Here is a 14,251-nt window from a genome sequence, read left to right on the forward strand (position 1 = left end):
CAGTGGGTCCTTCCCAAAAAACCAAATTTTCAATTAAATCGTGGACCGTGGTCTACCCTGTATAGTATAATAATGCTCGTGTGAAATTTCGTGTTAATATCGTATATTCATGGCCATATTGCAGCATTGGATATGATTATATTCAGTTGTGTACTCACCAAGAGAGCAATTGACACATGAATGAACGAACCCTTAAAAGCTACCGAATTTAAGTTTGAATAATTTCAAGGTATATAAAGAAATATATGAATTAAATTTTAAGCCATTTTTCTCAGTCTAGATGCCAAAAATATCCCATCGTGGTAATTCTCTTGGAGACATATAGGTATCATAAAATTAAAATAATTACAAAATTTTTAAAATTTCAGCCTACCTTTTTACCATTACAGTCATTGGAGTTTTCAGTGGTAGGTGATCTAGCTTGGGTTTTGGTACTATTCGAACTGCTCTTTCTACTGTCCGTCAGATGATCTGCTTCTGTTGTAGCCGCCATGGTACAACTATACTGGGCCAACGCAAGCCGCAGATATGGACATCTCTGGAAAAATGATATTCAGAACAAATATTTTATGGCTGGAAACATTGGAATATATACCAGCTGAATCAAAAATGTGTTTACTACTCAATATATCTACATATTTGAAGCTAACTTTTTTAGGTGTGAGTTTATAGAAGTGGTTGCCTTCTACTTATATTAACATTTAAATGAAATATCTTATTCCAATTCAAGGTATTATGAAATAGTTTGCAAAAATTTCCAGGATATGTAGCAATACATAGAAGAAAAATTCCTATTTCTATATATTGAAAACCAGTAAGTGATACCTATATGTTTGTGTTTAAATAGGGGAGCAAATAACTTTGTTAATTGCATAATTGGGGTAAGTTTAGTTTTTATGTTCTTCACGTTAACAACGTAAACCATTTTCCAAGGGTTCAATACTTTAAATGATATTCGAACTTTCCACAAAAAATCAGGTCAGCTCATGAGTGAGCTAGAAACGCTTTGATTCTTTCGATGTCTATTATAATGCTCTCATGGTCCATAATCATTTTTGTCACCGTATGTTTTGTTGCAACTCTAATTCATCTGACTGTTCTTAACAGTATTCATTTCAATCGAATGCACGAACTATGCTTTGATACCCGAGAGAAAATACAATGGAACAATCTATGTGGAGGACATCCTACTCCCCGTACATAAGAAGAGTCTATATGACGAAGCAAATAAAGAATTGAATTGGGAATCTTCAGAACTTTTCAATTTGAATATCTACTCACGGCTCCGCTTCGTGATCTACGTATCTGTACTCACTGCAAGCAGATCTTATTTTCTTTTTCAAAATCTCAGATTGTCATAACTCGAACCACCTTCTCTCCGTTTTTATTATAAAGAGTTCTCAAATAAGGGGTTCCCTTTTGTATTATTCCATGAAATTTTTCATGACCAATTCGTACATTTGCGGCTGTATGTCCTTGATCACTTCACGTATTCTATCTTTAATGCATGGTATAATTAGTAGTAGTGTTCACTAGCATACTTTTTTCTGAAATACTTTAATATGCACATTTTGCTAGAGTAACTATATTCAAGGTAATTTGAAAAGATAATTTGAACGCTGAAGTACAAAAGCGCTATAAATACACATTATCCCCTGCTAAAATCAAACTTGTGCTTGTTTACATTGGTATAGTCAACAAAGAAATCAGTAGAGTAGAGTTCGGTTGTGAAAGTGGGAGTGGATAGATAAGTGTACTATTTGACACGTGTTATCCACTTCACTTTTCCTTGTACTTTCTGTACTATCCGTAGCACAACCTGTTTTTTAGTATTCTAGTATGGGGTATAATAAGCACTCTACCTCCGAACTCTATTGCTAATTATAATAATAATAATAACGTTTATTCACTTGTAAAGAGAGAAAAAAATAAATTTTTGTACCATCATAGATTGAATAAACTCAAACTATCGAAAAGTGTTGAACACTTGTTTCGAGATAAGTAAAATAAGACAAAAAAGAAAATAAATACACAAATGAAAGGTAGGCAACATTAAGTAATTGTATATACATCTAAAATCAACAACAATGGAAAAGTCCACGCACACAATGCAAAACTATGACATGCACAAAAGATCTAAAAATCGCACACAAACACAACATCAACTCCGCAGTTCAACCAGATCGGCAAATACTCTCCGACGCTGGGTCATGATGAATGATCTCAACTTGTTTCTGAATCTCGATAATCCAGTGATGTGCTGAATCTCTTGAGGTATAAAATTGTATAACCTTGGGGCAGTACAAGAAAACGATCGCTGCCCAACACATTTTTGCACCCTCGGTAGAATGAAAAGCTTTCTTCCTCCGGTCTCATAGGAATGTACGGGCAACGAAGAACTCTTTATACCTATGTAAACCAAGCTTTAGATTTTGAATCGATTGTGGATCATTAACATAGACCTCGTCTTTCACATGGCCTCAAAGAAAAGAGTCCAAAGGTATTAAATGACAAGATCTCGGTGGCCAATTAAAAAATAACACGACCAGGAACCTTTTCTTGCAGAATTGGGATCGTTTCGTTGTTTGTGTGGCATGTAGGGCCGTTATGTTAAAAATTAGAGACCTCTACATTAAAATCTTCCAATTCCGGTTATATAAAATCATAAATCATAATCTAATTCCCAAGATCGACAATGAATGGACAAACCTGGGTTTTTGTCAACACTACGGGCTACAAGCCATATTCTCAGTTGTTCTTGAGCGACGCACATGGTTTCGATTCATCACGTCACTAATTTGTCCGAATCGCTCAAATTTTTCCACCAGTTACACGTCGACTCAAAAGTGCATCAGTTTGGCAAACTGCGAACTCTATATCCGAACAGATCTCTATCATTTCATCACAATATATTTTCGAATTTTTAGGACTCCTCCAGGCCAGAAATAAGCTTGACTCAAGAACGGATGGACCTCGAAATTCGAAATTTTCAGGATGAATTTGGATCTCGTTTAAGTCGATCCCAATAATGTTAATGGGAAAAATCGCACTACGGGGTTTTTTAAATACGCCAAATTCTTCTTTCAGTTAATTTCGAAATTACGAATTTGATTGGGTTGAAATTCAAGAACCCGCAATTAAAAAGCGCTAAAATATACAGGGTGCACCACCATCAACTCAACGCTGTATTACGATTAAGAGCTGAAATTTTTGAATTTTTTTCGACACAGTACCATTTGGCTCTATTAGAGCTACATTATCAAATTAGTTGGAAATACACAGATTGTACAGAAAAAAAGGGGAGTTACCATATTTTTCCTTACGAAGCACCATGTTATTTATTGAAATTTCAGATTGTATGAAATTAATGAAATGAATTTAATTCGAAGTTTCATATCCTTAATCCTGAAATTTTTGAAATTTTCTTTTGTTCTGTCAAAAGTCGTTGATCTTGTTAGTATTGTTGATTCAACCTCAAAACAAAACATCGATAGAAAGACGGTCGCCACTTTAATCTTAAGGTTTTTCAAGAGTAAGTAAATACACCAGTGTTTTAGACATCTTACCCCAAATCTAGCTTAACAAGACAATGACAACAATGACGTTATGACAAATCATTAGTGATGAGCGATATTTCACTAATTGTGATTCAATCACTAATATCTCCAAATCACAGATATTCACAGTACCTCACCTATAAGGTACAACGTGATCGTGATCACAGTTTACAGCTGTGATATCATATCCTAGTCGGCTAGCGCTAGTACGCGAGACGTACGAACTAATATGAGCGATTTTCCTATATCACCATAAGAATAACACGGGGGATGATAATATGAAAGACGTGTGAGCAGATACTTAGTTATTCATTAAGATTGTATGAATAGGCACAAAACTAGCGAACTTTGGATTTTCTTCACACAGGTCGATGGAAATTATGCGATCTGTAATTTATGCAAAAATTCTCCTTCCTATTTATGATTAGGGTATTTGTTCCACAACTTTCAAACTTATTCACTCATATGTTCATCATCAATACAAATATAAACAAATCAAAAATTTCTTCGATTTTCATCAATTCCTGAAACCAAAACTTTAGATAGGTGTATCAGAAATTATTTCGAAACCGTAATCACATCACGGTTAAAATCACTGATATTGAAAAATTACAGTCACGATTCACAACGTGACTTTCAAATCACGATATCGCTCATCCCTACAAATCATATATGTATTTACGTATAAAGTTCAATGCTGTCTTTGGGCGCATGAATAAACGAGTGCTTAAAAACTCCTAACGCCATGTCATTGCTTTTCTCGAATTTTTTATTCAAAAATACGTAATTGAATCTTTCACTTATTGCTGCTTCATTTTCACGAACCGGGAATCAGAAGCAGTTCTCCTATTCAATATATATTTTCAGCTGAAGGCTTTTGTATCTTCCCTTTTATCTTTCGAACAAACGAGATATGGGACGTGCTCTCGAAGATGACCGACAATTATCCATGAAAGATTCTAGGGGACAAAAGTCCCAATTTGTCAAAAACAACACAAGCGGGATGAAGCAAAAATTCGGCTTTATCTCGACTTTCCGATGTCAGAATAGGACGAGACGTGTTTTATTGGCATCGTTTTGCGGCTTTAACTTGTAGTGTACTACCTTGTGCCATTATCCTGTGAATCATATCTTCGGATATGGATGGATGGCGAACGAAAACGGTATTTGCAGGGGCGGACTGGAAGGAATCCAGGATTTCTGAACAACTATTTGGAAACATTTCGGTAGGTATCGTTCAAAACAAGTAAATACTTGACTTTATATGTGAGTTATCATGATGTCGTGGTTGTCGGTTAGTTTATCTAGATAGTAATCGGGATGTAAAAATTTTTTAGCAATTTTCAAACTTTCGTATGGTTGTCTTGGTTCTCAATTGAAGACCTGAATTTTATTGATGTGATTGTATAGTACCTAATTCAATTGGGGTGGTCAATTTGATTGTGTCATTATTTCATAACCAATTCTAAATTCATCGGATTAACAGAAAAGTTATTGTTGTTTTTGACGGCAGAATTCATTACATATTCCTCTAAGAAAGTACCAGAAATTAATTACATAAAAAGGAATAACCAAAAAATTTTGCTGATTTTGACTGTATGAAATGACACTTTTTAAAGCTCTTCGAAGTTTTAAATCATTTTACTTTTCGTAACTAGTAACGAAAAGTGAAATATTTCGCTACTAGTAGATGAGAAGTATATTTTGCCATTAACTGCGAAATAATTGTAAGACTAAGCTACTTAAACTAAATCTATTATGAAGATTTTCTAGTGACACTATTATCTAGATGAGTCGTACTAATGCTACGATATTTCACATATACAAACTAAATTTAAACCTAGTCAGATATATTGTTACAGAAAGATTGGTTATTATATTTCCAATTTTTTTGCTTAAATTTTCTATGGTTCTAGTGACGTAATGAATACTAAATTTTGTAAAAATCTTTAATTCGCCATTGTTCATCTAAATGCAAAATCTAAACTGAGTCGAATCAGCTTTCATTCAATATATTCTTCGATATGTTAATAATAATAATACATTTATTTGCCATAAATAATTACAATTAAATCTATATTCTGACAAAACCCAGTCAGAAAAGAGGTTGAAGGCAATTAAAAAAGATTCGAGTTCAACCCTCTTTTACAAAAAAAAAGTAATACTACATTAGTCCATTCCTAATTACACCAGTGCCAAAAAACAAAAACGAAGATTGCACACGCTAAAGATTCTAAAATTGAATGTTTTATACGATTCTGAAGTTTTGCATCAAACTCTACACTGTAATTCTTCATATGCTCGCAACATTTCAAATCGGTAGGATCTGTATTCACTGAATCTATTATTTTTGAGATTTTTTCGATTTTTTTTTTGTCATTGAATATCAATTTTTGTATTAGGTTTGGAACTGTCATTAACATTTGAAAGCATAATTTTATCGAGATGAAATTCGTAATTTAGAAATTACCAGGGGAATCAGATTCCATATTTACGGAACCCCTATTCAGATTTTTCCTACTAACAAATATAAAGTGTAGTGAAAATAAATCCATTCTTTTCACCTGAAAAACAAGGCTTGAATCACCATAGTTAGAATGATCCGATTCAGATCAAATAACGTCATTGACGACCTCCTTGGGTTTCCATGAATGAGTAGGGTAGAGAACAAAAGATCTACATGGTCACAGTTCCCGGAAGGCTTACCGAACCACAACGACCCCAGTTCAAATAATAATAATAAGTCATATATGCGCCTTTTTGTTCGATAACTTGTTGCCATTTGGAGGTAATATCATTATGCAGTATGCTTCTCCCATCCTCATCCATATTGGATAAAAATTGAGACAGTTGATTATCACAAATCTCTGTTGAAGCAAATTTTTCAACAGCAAAATTGTTTGCCATGAACAAGAACAGATGGTAATCACTTGGTGCCAGGTCCGGACGTTAGGGTGGATGCATAAGAGCCTCCCAACCAAGCTCCCAGAGCTTCTGGTGAGACACTATCAATGGAATGCAATTCCTCTCCTATTGGCCAAAGCCTTGCCGCTTCTGGGCGATTGATTCCTTCAGATGATCCAATTGTTGACAACACATTTCCGAGTTAACAGTTAAAGACGTAGGAGAGCAGCTTTTAATAGATAATTTCTTGCCATTCCCACCAAAAACACAGCAAAAACTTCTTGGACATCAATCCTAGCTTGGGCACCGTTTTCGCCGGCTCACCGCGTTTCGACCACGACCGTTTTCGCTTGACGTTGTCGTAAGTTATCCACTCTTCATCACCGACCACCAACCGCTTCAAAAGTGGGTCGATTTTGTTGCGATTTTGCACCGATTCGCAGCTGGAAATTCTGCCCATGAGGATTTTTTGTGTTAACTCGTGTAGTACCCATAAGTCGAGCGACTTCTTGAGCCCAGCCTGTAAAATATAGCGTATTCTCTCTTTGCTAGTGTCCTAATTCCTTGGTTTACAGCTTTCCTGATCGATGCCGCACAAAATTTTCATGTGAGTAGCTCTTATATCTATAAGGAGTTTCCTAGACTATTAGTACCTAAGTAGCGAAAGGCATATGGCAAAAAAAAATGTATACATATTCTTTTGTGATAGAGCCATACAAAAATTACTAACTTCAATCATTAAAGTATGTGTAGGTAAAAATCTCAGTATCAGCAGAGGAAATGTAAACGGGACATCATACATTTTAACGTATGATACAAGAACACAGATAAAAACCTCATCAGAAATTTTGTCTCCCCGTATAGGTGTAGTGATTAGTTTGTGTATTTGTTAACACAATAAGCTTAAATAGATATCAATAAACAAATTTGAAGGAAGTTAAAAACGAAGCGTTCGAAATATTGAAAATACCTAATAGTTAATTTTCATGAAAGGTTTTCGAGAAATTTCTATATTCCCACTCTGACAAAACTATTTAATTGCGTTAAAAAACCTTTTTCGAACATCCAACGTTTCTACTTATTGAAAATCATTTAAGAGGAATACAACCATGTGACTGCTCAGTTCAAAATGAAATTATAGAAATTTCTTCTTACAAATAACCGATTTGTATGGAATTTTCACATAATTTCTTCAAAGAATATTCTACATTGTAGTATTCCAATATTTTCAATCTGTGAATGAAAATAAATGATGATTTTGGTAAATATTCGTTTTTTGCAAAATACTTAATAATATTATGGTATCTCTTAAAAGCACAGATTATTTGATTATATTTGTAAGAAATCCCTGAAAAAAATCGCAAAACTTTATGAAATGACTCCTTCGACGAAAATTGAAACTATTATAATAATCCTAACTTCTACAGATCATTTACCGCATATTATTGTTGAGCCTCTCCCTCTGGAGAATATTGACAGATCACGGGAAAGTCACGTGGTGGTGTTCACACTTAAACTCAAATTTTCGAATTCAAATTAGTTCAAACATTTAGTGTCCAATTTGTTCACAACTTTTGGAGTAATTGAAGCACTCAAGAAAAGAACAATGCTCACTATAGGCAAATCCCTGTTTAGTATCACAGGCTCCCTCGAAGTCCGTGATATAAATGTACATTTCCGCAAATAATGAAATATGGCATAAAAACCAAACTCGGGGGAGAGCCAGCAAAGGCATCAAGTGAGTAGGCTACTATTCATAACCTACTCAGAACTTTAAAACATAAAATTCCTAACCTTCTATTCAAAACGTTTAAAATTTTGGATCTTTTTTTTCAGATTATTCGGAATCAAATTGAAAAACTTTGGACAAGAATACTTGAATAAACTCTGTGTGACCGACTTCTTGAAAAAGAGTTTGCAACAATTTTCCATCTCCTATTAAAATTTCATTGTAGTTTTTCAAAAAATTTCTCTATTCCGACTCTGAAAAACTCCTTGATTCCGTTAAAACCTTTTCCGAATATCCGAGGTTCCGACCTATCGGACATCATAAAAAGAGTTTGCAACAATTTTACGTCTCCCTATTCCTTTCTTTCCTTTCTCCTATTATGATATTTTCATTTGCGATAAAAATACGGAACGCGGTGAATTATTAATAAAATTTCACCGTTTGGTAGCCTCCACACTGGTCCTTCGAGAGCTCCGATAGGGAAGAAAAGAGAGTAGGTCACGGCTAAGGTTGCTTGACTCATATAAGTTATGGCTATTTGAATATAAGTCAGTGGGTTTCACAATACTTTGGGCAATCGATAAACTTGTTATCTTCAGTTGGAATTCTATGGTTCGAAATATAAATAAAATTGAATCGATCGATTATAACAATCAGCACAATAAAAGAATTGTTAAACCCAAGAACAAGGTTTTTGTGTAGCTTGGACCTTATAAGGAATTATTCGATAACATCTTCAATCAGTCCTATTTCCGAAATTTCCTTCGATCTTGTTCAAAGAACACGAAGCAAGTTTCAAATCATATTCATATCAATTTATTGCCTCAAAATTTTACATGAGTTGTCAACAAACTGTATAAATAAAAAAGTGGTCCTATATAAAACAGCTAACTAAATGAATCACATTTGACATATACAAATACACATACGTATATAAACATGCTATAACAGGTAATGTGCCATAAAATATTGAGGGTTTGTTAGAACTTTTGAATCATAAATTCTTCCAGTAGAATACACTTCCATTAGAGTTTTTTCATTATATTCTTGAAGCTTCCATTAGATAGTGTTTCCAAATGCTCGAAGAATATGTAGGACATGTTAAATCCGTTAAATATGTGCATATCCTAGGATTTCTTGAGATGATGAAATATATGTCCTTTGCTTTGGTGCTCGTCAACTTCTTGATGTTTATGACAGTTGTCCTTGCTGTTAAAGATATACATAAGGCACTCGAGTATGTAACAAATATACCATAATTCCTGAATAGGTAATAGTAATAGTAGTAATAGTAAAGTTTATTCAACATCAAAATTTACATGTTATGTCAAATTATTCATATTATAACATACTCGAACTTAAATATTCTTCTATGCTTTAAAAAGAACCGTTAATTAAAAACTCTTTGATGGTTCGATCAAATTCATTCATTGGCAGGGTTTTCATTCTTGATGGGAGGGAATTGTAGAATTTCACCCCCCAGTAGTCAAAAAATTGTTGTGTCCGGGCTAAGCGATGTAATGGTGTTATCAACTGATGTTTTCTTCTTGTATCATGCTCATGCTGATCCTGATTTAAATTCATCAACTTCTTGTGTTGGTGTATATACTTCAAACATTCCCTGATAAATATTGAAGTTACCGTAAGTATTTTTTCTTCTCTGAATGAATTTCTGCAGCTCTCTCTCCTACTCAGTCCTTTTAATGCTCTTATAGCCTTCTTTTGTTGTTTGAAGACTTCTCTTGATGACTGACCCCACAGAAGAATTCCATATGTGAGATGACTGTGTACACAAGCATAATATGCAGTCTTAGCTGTTTGGTGCGTAGCTATTTGCTTCATCCTTCTAATAAGATATACTGATTTTGAGATTTTTTTGCATATCTCATCTACATGTGTTGTCCAGGATAGGTTGCTATGAAGATTCATTCCCAAAAATGTTATATATTTAACTTCGGCATTATAATGAAAACTTATTTCTTCTGTCTTATCCGCATTTAATTTAAGTCGATTTGTGGTAAACCATTCCTCAATATATTCTTTGGTATTTTTCTCCTTGTTTCGCATATCTTTGATGTTTCTACTTTTTATCAATACTGATGTGTCATCACAGTAAAGGCAAGTATTCACACAATCAGGAACATTTAAATCATTTACATAGATTAGAAATAGAATTGGTCCCAATATCGATCCTTGTGGTACTCCAAGTTCAACATTTGTTTCACTGGATGAAAACACCCCAAATGCTACATGTTGTTTTCTATTTGTCAAATATGACCTTAGAAGATCATTTACCACATCTCTGAAACCATAGAAGTGTAACTTGTCCAATAAAATTTCATGGGACACCGAATCAAAGGCTTTACTAAGATCGAAACTTAGCATTTTCATGATTTCTCCATTATCAAGAGCTTCCGTGATATTTTGTATGATTTCTATTAGTGATGTTATTATGCTTCTTTGCTTCCTATAACCATGCTGTCCAATGTGCAGTAGGGAGTATTTCTCTAAAAAATTGACCATTCTATTTTTGATTGCTTGTTCAAAAATTTTCGACATATTCGGGAGTATTGATATAGGTCTATAGTCGACAACTTGTAATTCGGTCTGTACCAGCGATCAAATGCTACTCCTTTGCTTGGCGTGTATAGATGCACCTTATAGGCTACTTCTGTAGGTCATACTTCCATGAAAATCTGCATGACATACAACGAGTGCTCTTTTGTTTTGTGAACATTGACCTTCATTCCATTTACTTCGAACCATTCTAATGCGTCTTCTCTTTCGCTCTGATTTCTTCTCGTATATTATTGGAGCCAGCCTTGTTCAAAAATGTTTTATCATCGGCAAATAATATTGGATCATCGCTATAACTTTATTCATTAAGGCATCAATATAAATTGAAAATTAAATAGGTCCCTGGCCGATCCTTGAGGCATACCCATGATGGTCCTTTTTTTGTTGAGCGTCTTCCTTCAAAATCAACAATTTGGTAACGATCTTGTAGATAAGACCTGAACAGGCTCAACGCTAGTCCTATTATGCCAACATATTATCTCAACTATGACTATATGATCGACACAATCAAATGTCTTTCTCGAGTATATGCAGGTTAAAGTCGTCACCTGTTTAGAACGGTCCAATGCCTCAATGATGAACTCGATGATGTGCAATAGGACAGATAATCATTGATGATTCCATCAGTGATTTCGGGGAGAAAACATGTCTATCAAATACATCTTCCATCTCCATTGCGCAGCATGTAAATTCTGTCGTAGTACTCTTGGACAAGCACAGAGTCACTACACAGAATTAGAAACTTTTACACATATTAAAACAGAGGTAAAACGAATGTTTTCGTAGAAGCGTGTCCTTCAACGAGTGTTTAGATATGTCTTCATAGATATTCAATTTTAAGTTTTATTTGATATGTTTTAATTTCATCTTGATGCAACTGTGTCTTATCCAATAGGGATGTTGCGTCATATAATAAAATCAAATGAATTTAGGTTTTCCACATTGAAGGCAGTTTTTAAAATACGGAAATAGCATTTTCATTAGCTTATTTCTCGAATTCAGTTTAATAAAATTGATTTGAATTGTTTTAATTCTTATTGACTAGCACGTGACTGCGAACGCCAATCAGGGAATTTGACGTCATAGCACTGAAACGTTTAGAACTTAGACAAACTAATCTTATCTAGAACTAGTTTATCTATAATTTAGAACGTCAGATGATATAATCAAACCGAATTGACTGTGAATATCAGCTGATATTAGTTCAGTTTGATAGACCGTTAACACGTGGTGATCATAGGTGAACTAGTTAGTTTGGCTATGGTGGTGACTTTTTTTTTGCAGTGACGTCACCATAATACCGTGACAGAATGGAGCGTGTCAACGGGAATTTTGAAAACTTTTTTTATTTACGTATTTTTTATTGATAGTTTCTATATTTTTCCATGAAAATTTTTTTCCATGTTTATATAGGCCTTATCTACAAATTGAAAGCTATTTCAAAATATGGGCAACATCCCTATTATCTCAAATTAATATCATGAATGAACTGTATTCAGTTCTCCTTCAAACTTATTTAAGGACATCAAAAAGCAACAAAAATTCCAGCTGGAAAGTCAATGTCTACATCAGAAAAATTTAATTATCTTCATATTTGATAGTCCCCATTTTCTATTGAAAAATCGACTTTCGTCCAATATTTCGTCGGCTAATCGAAGAGTCGACTGCGCTTAAATTATCATTATCGGGTGAATGTTCCAATTTCGCAGTTTCTTTCTCCGTTTTTCTTTCAAATAAAGTTCCAGAATTATTTCCCAACTGAATGTGCTGAGCTAAAGAGATTTAAAATTTTCAGGAAAATGTGTTCTGCAAACCATGTACCTACTAATATCAGAAACTCGAACTCAATTCTCTTACCAGCGTATTACAGATTTTTGAAAGAGTGAAAAAACAAATAGATGGAATTGATGGAATCATTTACTAACGAGTTTTTAGGCATTCTTATTCCCTCTTGTTTTTGTTTACTTATTAATGAAATTGATCATGGAATATATTTTCCTTACTTTGTATGGAATTCATATGTTGAATTGAATGAAAAATTTCTTCGAAACTACTGAATGGATATTCAAGTTCAAAATAAGCTTAAGCTTACCTATATCATAACTGAAATTAGATTGAGAATTAGAATGAAAAAAAGTTATTGAGGAAATCTTTCTTAATATACTCAAAATTGGCCTATAATAATTTACATCCACTGTGTCCGTAAGGTATGCAACAAATTCATTTTTGGCTAAACAGACCATTTTAAGAAATAATCCTGAAACACGTCGATTTTTTGTTTTTATTTACCGTATTTTAAAATAATAATCTAATATACATGGTGAATTACTTTCGAGTAATAACGTCACCGTCATTTTTCTCAAATAGAACACCCCCATTTTGTCTCAATTTCCCGATTACTCTAGCTGAGCTCATTCCAAAAATGTATCACATGTTGATTCCAATTGGTACAGGGTGGACAAAAATACAATTATTTTGTGTGTGCTCATAAAGTAACGCGTAACATTCTTTATTAATTAAATCAACAATATTTTCAAAAATACTTATTGTCTAGCGGCAATTGGTTTTAATGCAACACCCTGTAGTTTGTAACATTTTCAGATAGTATTTTTGATAATATTGTTAATTTAACTAATAAAGAATGGTACGCGTTACTTTATGAGCACACACAAAACAAATTGAGACAAAATGGGGGAGTTCCATTTGAAAAAATGACGGTGACGTCATAACTCGAAAGTAATTCACCACAGGGTGAATTACTTTCGACCACGTAAAGTATGGAACAAATTCATTTTTAGCTAAACAGACCATTTTAAGAAATAATACAGGGTGGCCACTTTTTCAATGGGATTGTATTGGTAACTTTTGAACCATAAGAGTTAGAAGGTCGGTCAAATGGAGAAAAAGTTGCATGCGTAGAAGCATTATCAAGCAGTTCAAACAAATCGAGATTATCAGGGCCAGTTTTCGAGATATCATAAGAAAATTAAATTATGTCATTTTGATTTTTCTTTTTTTCCCACTTTATTTCAAATATTATCAAAAAATGTTTCAGGAATTTTTTATTCAACAGTAAATTATCCTCAATTTGACGTAGTCAGATTTCGTATCCAACGTTTCGTACTCTCTGGGCCACCCCCAACCTCATTTTTTTCAATACGGACCTGCATATTTTATGACATATTTCGAAATAACTTTTAACGATGAATTCAACGATATATCATACAATGTCATTCAAAGTTGATTTTCAGGTGATTTTGACCCTTATCCAATTTTCTTTGGGTCGGATCTGTAGTGAATGCAATTTATCAAAAACTGCTGTTAATAAAATAGTCAAGAGACGCAAATACAATGATTTTAAATTTGAATACCAAGCCTTGCAGAACTTATATCGTAATGATATACAAATTAAGTTCGATTCTGTAATTTGTTTCAACGGAACAAATGACAAATCCAACAATAGTGATTTCTCGCGAGAAGATTG

The 14,251-nt window shown here is 33.7% G+C and overlaps 1 protein-coding gene across 1 annotated transcript in view; it reads right to left on the reverse strand.

The window, feature by feature from the left end:
* LOC123671950 (sodium-dependent serotonin transporter) overlaps positions 1-14,251 on the reverse strand; it is a 96,360-nt gene that overhangs the window by 46,430 nt on the left and 35,679 nt on the right. Inside the window, exon 2 of the mRNA XM_045605859.1 lies at positions 374-538. Within this exon, the coding sequence (XP_045461815.1) occupies positions 374-493 (120 nt within the window). The 5' untranslated portion in view covers positions 494-538. The remainder of the gene's footprint in view (positions 1-373; positions 539-14,251) is intronic.

This window comes from Harmonia axyridis, chromosome 2 (genome assembly GCF_914767665.1).
Source record: "Harmonia axyridis chromosome 2, icHarAxyr1.1, whole genome shotgun sequence".
NCBI classification, from domain to species: domain Eukaryota; kingdom Metazoa; phylum Arthropoda; class Insecta; order Coleoptera; family Coccinellidae; genus Harmonia; species Harmonia axyridis.